The 13,506-nt window shown below is 44.5% G+C and overlaps 1 protein-coding gene across 6 annotated transcripts in view; it reads right to left on the bottom strand.

The window, feature by feature from the left end:
- Positions 1–536: 536 nt before the first annotated feature.
- ckap5 (cytoskeleton associated protein 5) overlaps positions 537–13,506 on the bottom strand; it is a 43,064-nt gene continuing 30,094 nt past the window's right edge. For 4 of the 6 annotated variants that reach the window (XM_047344674.1, XM_047344705.1, XM_047344670.1 and 1 more), the window contains 15 exons: positions 12,219–12,354; positions 10,417–10,610; positions 10,150–10,322; positions 8,798–8,821; positions 6,390–6,557; positions 6,179–6,299; positions 5,565–5,744; positions 5,289–5,476; positions 4,323–4,398; positions 4,060–4,248; positions 3,776–3,913; positions 2,539–2,622; positions 2,285–2,444; positions 2,087–2,211; positions 537–1,441 (listed from right to left, as the gene is read on the bottom strand). In XM_047344674.1, coding sequence (XP_047200630.1) covers positions 1,181–1,441; positions 2,087–2,211; positions 2,285–2,444; positions 2,539–2,622; positions 3,776–3,913; positions 4,060–4,248; positions 4,323–4,398; positions 5,289–5,476; positions 5,565–5,744; positions 6,179–6,299; positions 6,390–6,557; positions 8,798–8,821; positions 10,150–10,322; positions 10,417–10,610; positions 12,219–12,354 — 2,217 coding nt within the window. In that variant the 3' untranslated portion in view covers positions 537–1,180. The remainder of the gene's footprint in view (positions 1,442–2,086; positions 2,212–2,284; positions 2,445–2,538; positions 2,623–3,775; positions 3,914–4,059; positions 4,249–4,322; positions 4,399–5,288; positions 5,477–5,564; positions 5,745–6,178; positions 6,300–6,389; positions 6,558–8,797; positions 8,822–10,149; positions 10,323–10,416; positions 10,611–12,218; positions 12,355–13,506) is intronic. The other 2 variants (XR_007035016.1, XM_047344696.1) reach the window with 2 other exon arrangements.

Raw genomic sequence — 13,506 nt, forward strand, 5'->3', positions numbered from 1 at the left:
AAGTTCTTTTGTGAGGCTCCGCTGGGCCCTCTCAGTGAGGTATGTGTTCAGGATTCCTCGTAACATGGTTGATATTAGTCATTCAGTGCTTTCAGCACCGCCCTCTGGCGATCAGTAGGGATGAAATAGAACAAAAGTTACGTATGCGACTACGGTTCTATGAATCCTGGATGACCGCCAGAGAATCACTCAGAGTCCTTGCTTCCGCGAGAAGATTCTGTAGGAACAGAGCCTCGGATTACGTAGGCATATATAGCCTCTGTGGTCATCCGGTGTCACAGGTGTGACTCTGTTGGTATAATTACTCGAACTGCGCGTGCACGGAGGGAACATTCAATACTTTCAGCACCGCCCTCTGGCGGTCATCCGGGATTCATAGAACCGTAGTTACATACGTAACTTCCGTTTCCAGGGCTGCGAACCCAAACCTCCCTAATTTTAAATGTTTACAGTCAGACCTTTAAATTTAGCTTTTGACAGTCAAGAATGAGCTGAAAAGCTTTTAGCAGTGACTGAAAAATAGAAACCTGATCAAATGTTGTTAAAAAAGATTTTATTTAAGGTTTTCCACGATGGATTATACAGTGACCGCAACAAAAAGATGGCTGCAGTTCGGAGGTCTGAATTAAATACAAAAACAGGTTATTGGATCCTGTCACCGAACAGCTGAGTCACAGGCTCGCCGTCGTCAAATGGTGAGGAAGGGAAACTGCAGTTTTATTAAAACAAACTTTATTTACACCAACATAAAAACAGCCACAGACATGTCATGCTCTTCAAGCCACAAAGACGGAGGATGGAGAGCCGAGCGAGTCGGAACCAGAATCGACCTGCGGGTTGGCTCTGCACTCCTGCTGAACAGATGATGTGTTAATGAGGACTCTAAAAGTATCTACAGCCCGATGCAACCTAAACCCACCTGCAGAGGGTGCTGTGAGAGATGAAGGTTAAATATTTACAGACTTATGGCAGGTTAGAAACATCATGATTATAATACAGACTCTCAACCTGATGAACAGATGAGCTGAAGGGTTTCTGGACGTGTTCGTTAAATGTTTTCATCACACAGGCACAGTGGGCGGAGCCAGGCTGCATGTGAGGATGAGGAGTGGAGGACGTCGCCTTCCTTCAGTCTGTGCAGAGGGAACGGAAAGGGCAGCGGGTCAACCAGGGAGCCGCCTCATTGCCTCTTGCTTTTAATCCGCTCCAGACGTTTCTTCAGGTCGTCAAGGTTGGCGGCGGGCGAGGCGGAGCGGGTGTGTGAGCGACTGGGCGAGCTGGAATATGTGTTGTGCTCCTGCTGGTACAGCTCCCGGGACTCCTTGAGCTGCGACAGCTTGCTGTGGAGCATGTCCGTGGACGAGGCCACAGGCGGCTTTGAGGACAGCAGGGAGGAGATGGCCGGCCGCTGCGGAGGCTCGTCCTCGCTGCCTCCGAGACCCTGGTCCGTCAGAGGGAAGATGAGATTAACGGCAGCAGCCAGAAAAACATTTCAATCATTTCAGACCCGTTTAAGAATGGAGTTAATGTCAGATTTGCTCAGATTCAGATGATTTATTAGTCCTGAGGATTCATGTAACATCATTCTTCAGGTCAATATGTTAAATGTCCCCAGACTTAAATCTACAAATATCTCAGTTACTTTAAGGAAGATTTTTCGACAGGGGTCTGGTTTTACATACAAAAGCTGCAAAAAAACCCTGAAAAGAGGACAGATGGATGGACAACAAGGGTGAATAATGGATGGACAGGCTGGGGGACAGATAACAGACAAAAGACTGAATGAACAGATAGGATGAGAGAAGGATGGATAATGTGCAGATGGACAGAACAGATGAATGAAAGGACTGAAGACAATAGAAGATGAATGACAGATTGAGAAGGATGGACAACAGAAGAATGATGGACGAATGGACAGAGATGATAGGACAGAATATGGATCAATGGAGGAACAGGTGAAAGGATGAAGAGCTGGGTGGAGGAAAGGATGCCACTTTCAGAAAGAGAGAATAGGAATTGCTCCGGGCTGTGTATGAACCATGTAGCATCATGAAATCAGAACCATGAGACAGATGTTTGGACTGACCCTGGAGGTGTTTTCCAGGCCTTGCCTCTGCCGGAGGATTTTCAGCCTCTCGTAGTAAACGGCAGGTTTCAACTCCTCGTTATTGCTGCTGCTGATGCTGGAGTCAATGCCGTGCTGGGGGATCACTGCAAACACAAAGCGACGTTAAACACTCTCCTGGCTGACCGACTGCAGCTCAACGTTTAAATGAATAAAGACCTGTGGTGCTCGGGATCCGAGGTTTGCCCTCCCGCTCGGACTCGATCACCCGGAGGCCCCTCTCCACGTAGCTCTGGAAGAACTGTGACGTGTTTTTCAGGAAAGGCTCCAGATCTGCATCAGAGTACTTCTGTTTGTACTCGTACAGCTCAGTCAGTCCCTGAGAAGGAAACCAGTTTCCCCAGATTAAAATAAATCAGGTCTGGAGTCCGACTTTTAAACTGCAAAAACAAAACATTGAGCCAGCAGCCGACCTCTTTGGTGTTCTCCTTGGATCCGATCTTCTTAAAGATCTCAGACAGGATGTCGCTGACCTTCGCCTTGGACATGCGGTCATCCTGTAACCCAGCAGACACCAGTTAGTCAACACATTAAACCTCTACAGGACAAACATGCCAGGGCTTTAAACAGGAATATCAAGACATTTTATTTTAATCTCTGCATGTACACATTAAACAAATGTTCTGTGAACTGAAAGCCCAGTTATCTCTTGAACAGGAATTATGGGTCAGTGACACCAGCATGACGTCACTACATCCATCTGTGTTGGTACCACTCAAGTCCAGCAGTGGACTAGTTTAGGTCTCATTTGTCCAGTGGAAGTTCCTCCTTAAGCCTCCTGGAATCTTTTTCCCCCTCAGCTCCTCTCGCATGTGGAGTTCCCCAAGGATCAGTTCTTGGACCCATTATTTTCCATTTCTATGCTCCATTAGCCTGGAGCAGTTTGAAACATAAAATTATTTTAGGGTGATCCATGATTTGAATGTTAACTTTGAGAAATTGTTTAATTCTGTAGTAAAAAGATAATTTTTCAAACTGAGACTTTTATCTACAAATAAAACACATTTTTATTATTTAATGATTCTCAGGTGAATTACACCTTCGTCGGCTCCCAACTGGATAACTGGAACTCTGCATGTTGGTGTTAATTGGACCGGCCTCTCACCACTGCAGTTAGTTCAGAACACTGCAGCTCGTCTCTTAACACCAACAAAAAAGCGTGAAAATATCTCCCAACTCCTTGCCTCCCTTCACTGGATCGGTTTTATTGATCACCTATAAGGCCCTGAATGGTCGGGCTCCTGTTTACCTGTCTGACCTCCTGCAGCCCTATGAGCCTTCCAGACCTCTGATCTACTGATCTTTCGCGTCTAGTTGTCCTGAGGTCCAGGCTGGTCCACTGACGTAAGGTGGAGACATGATCCTTGCTGTGGCCATTTTTGAGACAGTTTTATGTAAATTACAAGCAGAGTGACAGACAGACCTTCTCAAGGACCAAGTTTTAGCCTTCTGAGGTCTTCTATTGATCTAGTGATAAAGACAGGTTCTTAAAAAGGAGAGTTAATAAACGCTAAAAAATCAATAAGTCCAGAGTTGGACCTGGAAATCAGGAAGAAGAATCTGAGGACCAGAGGGTGGATTAAGAGTTCTGGGCAGGATTCAGGACAGCCTGTTCCACGTGGACTCTGAGGTTTGTTGTGTGTCGCTCACCATGCCATGGGTGGCCTTCTCATTGCCACGGTCGTTCTTCATTCCCGACAGGTTTCCTGAGTGTTTGACAGCTCGTCTCAAGTAGGCCTCCAACTCCGACTCGTTCCGGTTTTCTATCATGGACAGATGGTCCAGAATCTGTTCGGAAACCCAGTAAAGAATGGAAAATCAATAAAATACCTGCAGGAATAATACATTCACCTGGATGTCACAATTCAGGACATGATGGTTTTCCATAACTTCTCCTCCCAAACTCCTGCTTCAAAAGCCTGTTTCAGGGTTACCTTGGCCCCGGTGAGCTTGCAAAGCGTGTGACAGAGGGTCTTCAGGGTCCGGTGTGGAACATCGGTCTTTAGCTGTTTCAGTTTCTCTTTCGGGAAAACCTTCATGAAGTTGTGGACATCCAGCAGGATCCGGTCCAGGTTGAGGCTGTTGATGTTCTCTGGAAGGAAGCGGATCATCCTCCACAGACACTGAGGGGACACAAACGGTTATAGAGGAATGACCAATCAGCTGGATCAGCAGTGGTACTGGCTCTGGAGCTCACCTTCATTACGAGTTCGGAGACTTTAGGAGAACCAGCCGTCGAGACCAACGTGTCCTGGAGCAGAACCAGCAGAGCGCTGTGGATGCAGGAAGGAATGGGTCAAACTGAACGTTTAAAACACATTGTGACAAGTTTGGGTCGGCACCTCTTTAGCGGATGGCTCCAGGTTAACAATTAGGGATGGGTACCGAATTCAGTACTTTTATAGGTACTGACCGAATTCCGTCGATACTACTGATTACCTATTCACGTAAAATCAAACGGTACCATGTTTCGGCACCTAAACGCATCATTGTGACACTGAGGGAGTGGAAGAGTGGGCGATTTTCCATGAACACAGCATTGCACCACAGTAACGTAAGGACGTCAGGAGCCACTGGTACCGTCAACAAAGCATAGCTGGTAAAAAGCGCTCCAAAGTATGGCTCCACTTTTCAACATGCAGATTACACTCGCTGCATCATTTGTAATGCAAAGTGCAAGGCCAGCGGCGGGAAAACTTCTAATTGGAGGAAGCACCTGGTTAACCACAAGATTTTTCTCAAGGCTGAAGAGCAATTTTTGTTGGCCTCCGATCTACGGCTACAACTCCTGCATTCGGCGCCATTAGCACGCCTGCAGCCTTTAGCGACTCGTCTGCAGCCAGCAACATGGGAGAAGAAATGTTTGAAACAACTGAGATGTTACACTACAAACAGCTGGATGTTGTTTTGATATATTCATTCAAGTTTATATATTGAGAAATAAATGTTAAATTGAAAAATTTTAAGATTTCATTTTTAAAAGGAAATAACAAATTACCACAAACACACACAAAAGTACTACAAATTGGTACCTTTGAATACCAGTATCAATTCCCAGGTACCGAGCATCGGTACCACATCGATTCAAATGTGAAAGGTACCCATCCCTGCTGAGTGGAGCACGACCTTCACTACAGATCACCAAGGATCTGTTTTTACCAACCTGAACATGTTGGTCTGATCAGAGTGCTCCAGAACTCTGATCACCAGAAGATTGACGGACCGGATGACCTGGGTTCCATCCTCCACATCCTCCACTCTGCTGTCCAGCATCAGCGTGATCAGGCTGTGCATCAGGTCCTTCAGCACGCCCATGGATGCCTCCTTGGCCAGAGTCTCCATGGAGAAGAGCTGACGGGAGGAGAAGCAGGTTAGAGCCTCACCGTGACCGCTCGCCTGTCAGCCAAGCTGCAGGGCATCGCTCCACATGTGCACTCACAGACAGCATGTTTCCCATGATGCAGCTGTACAGCTTGATCAGGTCCTTCTTGTCCACGCGGTCGTCTGCTAGGTGCGTGCTGTTAATGAGCCTCAGCTGCATGATGGTGGCGATGAGCAGCTGGTCGATGTGTCCAGACATGACGTCGGCCTTGTCCTCCTGACGCAGAACCTCATCGATCTGTGGAAAGACGAAGGCAGGAGAGAAAAACTGCTTGAAGAGGAGGTCATGATGGAGAGGTCCAATGACAGAAGATCCAAGTGAATATTTAGTCTGAAGCCAAACATCCAACAGTTTTACAAAATATCCTTATTATCTTTAGGATTTTCTGTTAAAGATGCACCATCCATTGATCCAGAGAACAGAACCAACCAGGGTTTCTACTCATTTTCACATATAAAGGCTATAAAGATAGACTTTCTTCAGACTAAACCTTCCAGAGATTTCAGCCCATTGTGTTCATTTTACAGAATAAAATGCTAAAGTTTACCATGACGTAGAAGAAAGGGAGGAATGAAGGACAGCCGCAACATTTGGACGAAGGGTCCAGGAAACAAATCTGGAGTTACAAATATTGTCCTCAGTCATTTTTTATATTTATCCAGAAACGGTACCTGAGCCAGCGCCTGGATGCTGGTGCCGATGTCACCGCTCGCCACCTGAGAGATGACGAAGTTGATGGTGGAGGCGGTGCTGCTGTGAAGGTCGTCAAAGTGTGGAGAGACCGAGCGGATCCTTGGAGGGAAAACATGAACAGGAATATTAAACCAGTTAAAGTTTCTTTCTGAGATAATGGGGTCACATAGGATCAGTGGGGGAGTTTACTTTGGTTCCGGGATCATAAGGGGCTCCAGCAGCTCGTCCAGCTTGTGTTGGACCAGATCCGGCAGCTCGCACACACTGTTCTGATCCTGCTCAATCATGTCCAGGTCCAACTGGAACTCCTTGGGGATGGAGGGATGGTCGCTGTGCTGGGCGTTCTGACGGGATTGACTGGATGGATGAAGGGAGCAGAGGAAGGTGGACAGGAACCCAGTTAGTTCAGTTATTTGATGATCAGTGCTGTTTTAGCTCCAGTCTGGACTACCAGACATCAACACATTCATAAAGAATCACCTCTCTGCTGGTTATGGTTCTTTCTGGCATCTAAGAGGAACCAAGTTATGGGATGTCCGAGGTTAATGTGTGTGTTCAAAACGATAAGGAATCGTCCTTAATTGTCATCTGAGACACAGCCGGCCATGACAACGGAGATGCTGCAGGAGCCTGCAAACACTAAAGCGGCCAACTGCATCTTCTCTGAATCTGAATGCTAAATCTGAAACTGCTTTTGAAGTTTTAGGAAGAATTCAGTTTTGCTTTTCTGGAAAGCGGCAAAAGAAACTTAGGGGTAGAAACCCTGCAGTTCATAATCATAAGAAGTTGTTTCAAAGTGAAGATGTGTGGAAAGGTCATCATTAACCAGGCTACGGTTGGGCTGGTCCGTCTGAACTGGAGCCGATCAGCACTGATCTCAGAAAACAACGTGGTTGAATCGATTACAAGAGGTTATGCGCTACAAAGACCACAAAGGGAACATGAACACAATAAGCAGTGAAGCGTTTCCTAAAACTGGATCATCTGTTTGCTTCCATAAAAACCAGCTAGGATTTAATGAAACAAAAAACATCTGCTGAACCTGAAGATAACTGCAGGCTTAATAAGGGTAAAAATTAATACACTTAGAAATGAAGTTCTGGTTCTGTCTCCCGTTTTGACAAGAGTCAAACCCCAGATCCAGTGTGTAAGAATAAAGATCTATATCTGAGCTCAGCTCAAAGTTACAGAACAGCAAAATAAATAAGTAAATCAAAAATTCAGATATGTTAAAAAGAAAAAAAAAAAATCTCCACTCGGACCATTCTGCGACCATTTCCATTACAGGCTTTTCCAGCCCGGTACTGGATTCTTGGTCCCTCCTTGGCAGCAGGAGCAGGTCCCAAATGTGAACAGACTGCTGTTCATTGATTGGGCATGACTGTGATCAGCTGGCGGTCAGCGACATGAGGTGTTCGCCAAGGTAGAGAAGGACAAGTCACGGATTTTACTGCACACCGCAGTGCCAAGAAAAAACCAAGATGGACTAGAAAAATATTAAGGACCACCACGGCCGAAACGAGTCAAACTGAAAGTTGTGGCTGGAAATCACTGTTGAAGGACAAAGTGTTACTTTTACTTTGCATGTTTTTACTTGGAACTTCTCATGTTTGGTCGACACCGAGCCATAAGTCAGTAAGGGTTAATAGAGACGCTGACGGCTGGAGGCGGGGCTTCACGCCATAACGCAAGCCGTCAGCGAATCAATGGAAACAACAGGTTTCATGCGGAGCAGAAAGAGACTGAGCAGAGGGGAGCCGTGCGATGCTGGAACCGTGAATGGAATAGAGGCATTAGTAACTTGTCTGCCAGGTCACTGATCATTACACTCTGGCCCTTTAAATCATTACTATGCAAGGAGCAGCTTATCAGAGACCTTAAAGAGTTGCATGCTGTGAAGAGCAGCTGCAGAGCATTTCCAGCTCTGAGAATCAGTCTCTGTGATACACAACGGAGGAGAAGAGCAGTCACAACAACACTGAGATCAATCAATGGAGACCCAATAAAGGCATTTCTCTGAAGGCCCCAAAAACATCTGGTACACCACCAGCGATCAGTTCTCACTGAGCCACATGAAGAAAACAAAATGCCTACAGACCATATGTGAAAACGGTGCCGCCAGGCAGATTCTGCAGGACATTTGTGATTCAAAGCAGCAAAATCAGTCCTCCACATCTTCACCGATTTGGATGAGGAACACTGACAAAAAGGTTTTCATGTAGCCTGCAGAAACTGGATCAAAAACAAGCAGTAAAATAGACCTTATTGCTTGTTGAAACAGTCTGAGAAACAAGAACCACAATAAAAGCCCAGAATAATCTTTACCCAGACAACCCAGTAGCTGGTCTGATCCGATTCTCAGGTCTTCTCAAACACAAACAGCGACTGAGGAAGAGGAGGAATGATGGAAAGTGACAGCTGAGCGTTTTGAACATTAGTCTGGTGCTTCACCTGCCGTCCTGTGTCAGCACGACTAAAACTCAAAGCCCACAGCGGGTTTTTGTTCGTTAAAGCCACGTATGACGAGCATTAGGGTGAACTCAGGGTTTTTTTCACAGCGATGACACACAGCAGAGAGGAGGAGGACTTGTACTCACATTCTATACGTGCGATACATTATTCTGCTCCAGAGAGGAAGGAAGGCAGAGCAGATCACACAGGAAGAAAGATGAAGGGTTAGGAGACAGACAGACAACCAGAGGCAGGTTGGTTTCACAGACACACTGCACATGATTTAATGTGCAGGCTGAACGAGCACCTGTGAGAGCAACCCAGCATGCAACGGCTCAGAAATCAGGATGAGGAGAGATTAGTTTCAGGCAAACAAAGAAAGAGGAGGCTGGTCAGCATGCTGGTGGTAAACAGCTGGAAAGGTCAGAAACGTGTAGAGTTTCAGAACAAACTTCTAAACAGAGACACTACAAAGCTTAGAGAGAAAAATATGAACTTTGTCATATTTTATGTAGCACCTAACAGAAAAGTTGGGCTCTTTTTTATCTTGCCACACAGATTTATTTTAACCACCATCTCTGTTTTTTAAACTTGTAATTTATAGTTTAATTTATATTTTAGGTTGGAAAATAAAAAATAAAAAGTCAATGCATAAACAAGAGCAGTATCAGTATTAATGAATGTTAGACTATTTTATTCTCAGAGCATAGTGGTGGTTTCTGTTTACCCCAAATCAAATCATTTTGCAGATACTGTATTAACTGGCCCTCAAGGGTGCTGTTTTAAGCTACAACAAAACCTGGTGTAAAAATCTGTTTGTTTCCTCATAGAATGTCATTAAAATATTCTCTTCGGTAATACCCGTTTCACAAACTCCGGCCAGGAGCTGCAAATCTAACCTGCAGGTGGTGATACTGGACACAGATCGATCTATATTTTAAGATTGAAACAAGAACTCCGCGTCTAGTTTACCTCATTTCCCTCCAGATGGGGCCCATATTTGCTACCTTAACCAGATATTTAACTGTTTAACGGTTCTAAAGCAAGCACCAAGTGTCAGTTCACTCTGGAACCACTACTGCTACAAGGTCTTTGTAGTTTATTTCTTAGTCGTTGCTTATAACTAGGATTAGACTCTGATCTTACCGTTTTAAACACTGCTTTGATGCACCCAAGAATTTATCATAAAGATAAAATCAAAATGAAAAGGCTTTTATCCGACCAAGCTTTGGTCCATATATTACCCAATCAAACTTATTAAAGCCATAAAGTTACAGCAATCAATGAGTTTCCATTGGTTAAAGGCAGAGCTTCATAAATATTGGTCATTTATGTCGCACAGATTCACGTTGAAGGTCAGTGTTTGACAAATAAAAAATGTGTGAGTAAAGTCATGGATATTATCTGAAGCCAGTATCCTAAAGAAAATTTATATTAACGTGGATAAAATTTACAGTGAGCATGTTTTACTGTTCTCCTGTAATAAGCAGGGACCTACTTGAGCTTGGCAGGGTCCTCCTGCACCGGTTTTCGGAGGAAGGTGGCGTTGGGGTTTGTCGGGTGTTCCCTCTGCGTCTTCTCGGGGGCGCTCTGCTTAGCCGGAGCTGCAGGCGTCTTCTTTGCCGATCGTTTGATCCTCTCCTCCAGCATGCTCATGTCCTTCTCAGATAGCTGAAAAAAATAAATAAAAATAAAAGAAATCAGCCTCAGAGCGAAGCTGTGGAGTGCATTTCTGTCTCAGAGGTTTGTGTCTTTTTTCTCTTACATTTCCAATGAGTTTGTAGACTTGTTCCCCGCAGACGTTGTAGACGGCCACCACCGTGTTCAGGGCTGCGTTTCGGACTGATGTATCCCTGTCTCCGATGTGAACAGCAATTTCCTTCAGGCATTTGGCCGGAGTCGGCTGGCACACATTCATCCCATAACCCTCAATTAGACAGCCCAACTCCTCCAAACACTCTGAGGAAGAAACACATTCAGTATGGAGCAAAAATAAATCAATACAAAGGTTAGCTCCTGTCCTCCAATCAGAGTTTCACGTTTACATTTATCTGAACACGTTTTGAGCGGACGCTCAAATGTTTCAGCGTCTTTTTCAAGGCAGCGCTGTAAAAATAAGACCTAAAAAAATGACAGATGAATATCTGAAGACTTCACCGTTAACATTGATCTGTGTTTGTCTTTTAAAAAGGGGACATTTCATGCAAAACACACTTTTTTAGCCTTTAAATACATTTTGTTGTTTACTTGGAGTCTGTAGAAGTGCAGAAAAGTTGAATTTAGTCTCTCCAGGTGTTGCGGAGAAATCCTTATATTCTGTTCGGGTCATATTTTTCAGTGCCTTTAGTTTTCTCTATTATTCGTTAGGTTTTTCCAACCGTTACGTCACAGCATTTGCTCCAGAACAGCTAAATAAGTTCATGGACTTGCAGCTGATAAATTTCGCATATCCTTTATTTTTATTTCTCGCTGTGATTTTTTTGGTCCAATCTCAAGTATGCCTACGCTGAAAGAAGATAAGTTCGGTTCCGTTGTTGGGTCTTTTAACCCACGCAGTTCATTACACCGTCCCCCAGCATCAGAACCTCTTTGAAGTGCCTGGTTAAATGTTATTTTTCATGGAAATGTTCCCACATCAGAGGAGAAATTCCTCTTCCTCTGCATGAAGCACTGGTTAGGAGATGCTGTGTTCAAGAACTGGTTCTTCATCAACCACCTCCGGTACCAAGAAAGGCTTCATCTGATTAAGGGCTCAGTTCCTTCTGTCTATGGCAAAGACAACACAGCAAAGCGATAAGCTGTAAATAACAAACTTTATTTTAGACATGAATTTATTGTGTGTTGATATGACGTCCTGGCCATTGTTCTAATAGCAGTAGCATCGTGCCTTCTGCTTATGTTAGCGATATGTTCTGCGCGTTTTCAATATTATTATATAAACAATTTTCATTGTTTTTGCCGTTTTGGTCTCGTTTCTGCGGCGCTAGATAATTGTTATCAAACTACAAAAATGGCCGAACGGGTTAAAGTGCAGCGCTCTTTGACCTGGAGGGGGGCGGGTTGTGAAGTGCCTCAGCAGCATTTAAACCAAAACGAGTTGCTCTCAGACGCACCTCAGAACAGGAGGACAATTGGAGCCTGTAGAGCTACAAGAACCTAAGCATTGCAGTTCCACTTTATATAAACCACAACTGAATGATTTAGGGTGAAAAGGAAGGATTTAAAAGCATGATATGTCCCCTTTAAAGTCAAGACGCTCCCCATCATGACCTTTACGATGTTCACGAGTCCTTTCCTAGTCTAAAACCAGCATGAACAGATGGTTAATCCATTAACGGCCCACAGACCACGATCATCAATGGCTAATAAGCCACGCCTAACATTTTACAGGACAACCAATCAGCTGGCAGAGCTGTATTCTGTGCCTTATATACAGTCTTGCTTTCACTCCTGATTGCATGAAATAAATTGGTAAGCAGATTTAAGTCCAAACCAACTAGTGTTTGTTTCGCCCCCCCCACGAGTTTGAAGCTTGAGACACCATCTCAGAACCAAGTTCAGACCTACCTGCTCTCTGCTTGGAGTTCTTGGACTTTGTCCCATCCATTAGGAAAGGGAAGAGCTTTGAAGCTGGATAGACTTTGCACAGCATGGCGAGGATGGCCCGGACGTCTTTACGAACGACATCTTTCGATTCTCCCACCTTAGGAAAACAAACAAATCTCAGCACCTCATTCTAAATGACAAGCTGAACAGTAAATGGCAACAATAAAACCACTTTAAAAGGAAAATAGAAAAACAGGCAAAAATATCTGATAAAAACAAAGGCTGCACAATATCTCATGAATATATTATCATCCTAATAGCAGTACAAGCAATATACATATTGCAGAGGACTGTTTGGAGCACAATAACTGTTGGCCAATATATTCTAGGTATTGAGAATTTCCATTTCACATCCTAATGTAATATTTAGCCAGTTGGGCCAAGTCTCCCAGCAGCAAATGCTCCCAGTGGACACTATTCACGTTACCTGATGTTGGGACCACAGCCATGGGTTACAACATGAAGGGCCAGTACGAGCTTTTCTGGAACTTTCAAAATAAATCGCATTAACCTACTTCCAGGACAGCCAGAAACAGGGAATAACAGCGGACTTCCCGTGACGTCACTGTCCGAATAAAAACCCTGTTTTGACAACAAACTGACCTCTTCCACGCAGGTCCCCAGAGGAACTGGACAATGTCTCTTTGCTGGCAAATAGACATAACTCTTCAAACTGGATCCAAGAGTGTCATATGATCATGGGTCATTTGCACCAAGTTAAGAAGGAATGAATTACTGTTTGTGTTTCCGGTATTCATTCATGAACGGGGTTGCTTGACTTTCTCTCTGAGATCTACAGAAGCAAAGTGTGTTATAGAGAGTTCCCAGCAGAGACGCTGTCTCTATGACGCCGAGTGGAGCAGTTTTCCCGGTCTGAAGGAAGGACAACGGGATCGCATCACCGTGGTTACAGCAGTAACGTGCAGTTTGGCCGGCCGACAGAACAAGGCGCCCCACCCCACAGCTACGGAGGTTAGCAAGGTAACCCTTTGCTCACTGTGGATGCTTTCTTCAACTTCGTCGCCCGGACAACTTTTCCTCAGCAAGGTTCACGTAGAGGTTGTGTTTTTGGGCAGAGAGAGAAGTAGTTTAGAATGAAATAATCTAAACATTTTTGGTTTTATGACGTTTGGTTTTGTTTGTGTTGAAAACTCAACCATCTTAGTGCTAGCAGATTATCTGCTCAGCACATGTTCTGTTTTTTTTTTTAAGTTAAGACAAACTTTATTTAAAAGGGTGATTTTAAACA

The sequence above is a fragment of the Girardinichthys multiradiatus genome, chromosome 2 (genome assembly GCF_021462225.1).
Source record: "Girardinichthys multiradiatus isolate DD_20200921_A chromosome 2, DD_fGirMul_XY1, whole genome shotgun sequence".
Lineage (NCBI taxonomy): Eukaryota > Metazoa > Chordata > Actinopteri > Cyprinodontiformes > Goodeidae > Girardinichthys > Girardinichthys multiradiatus.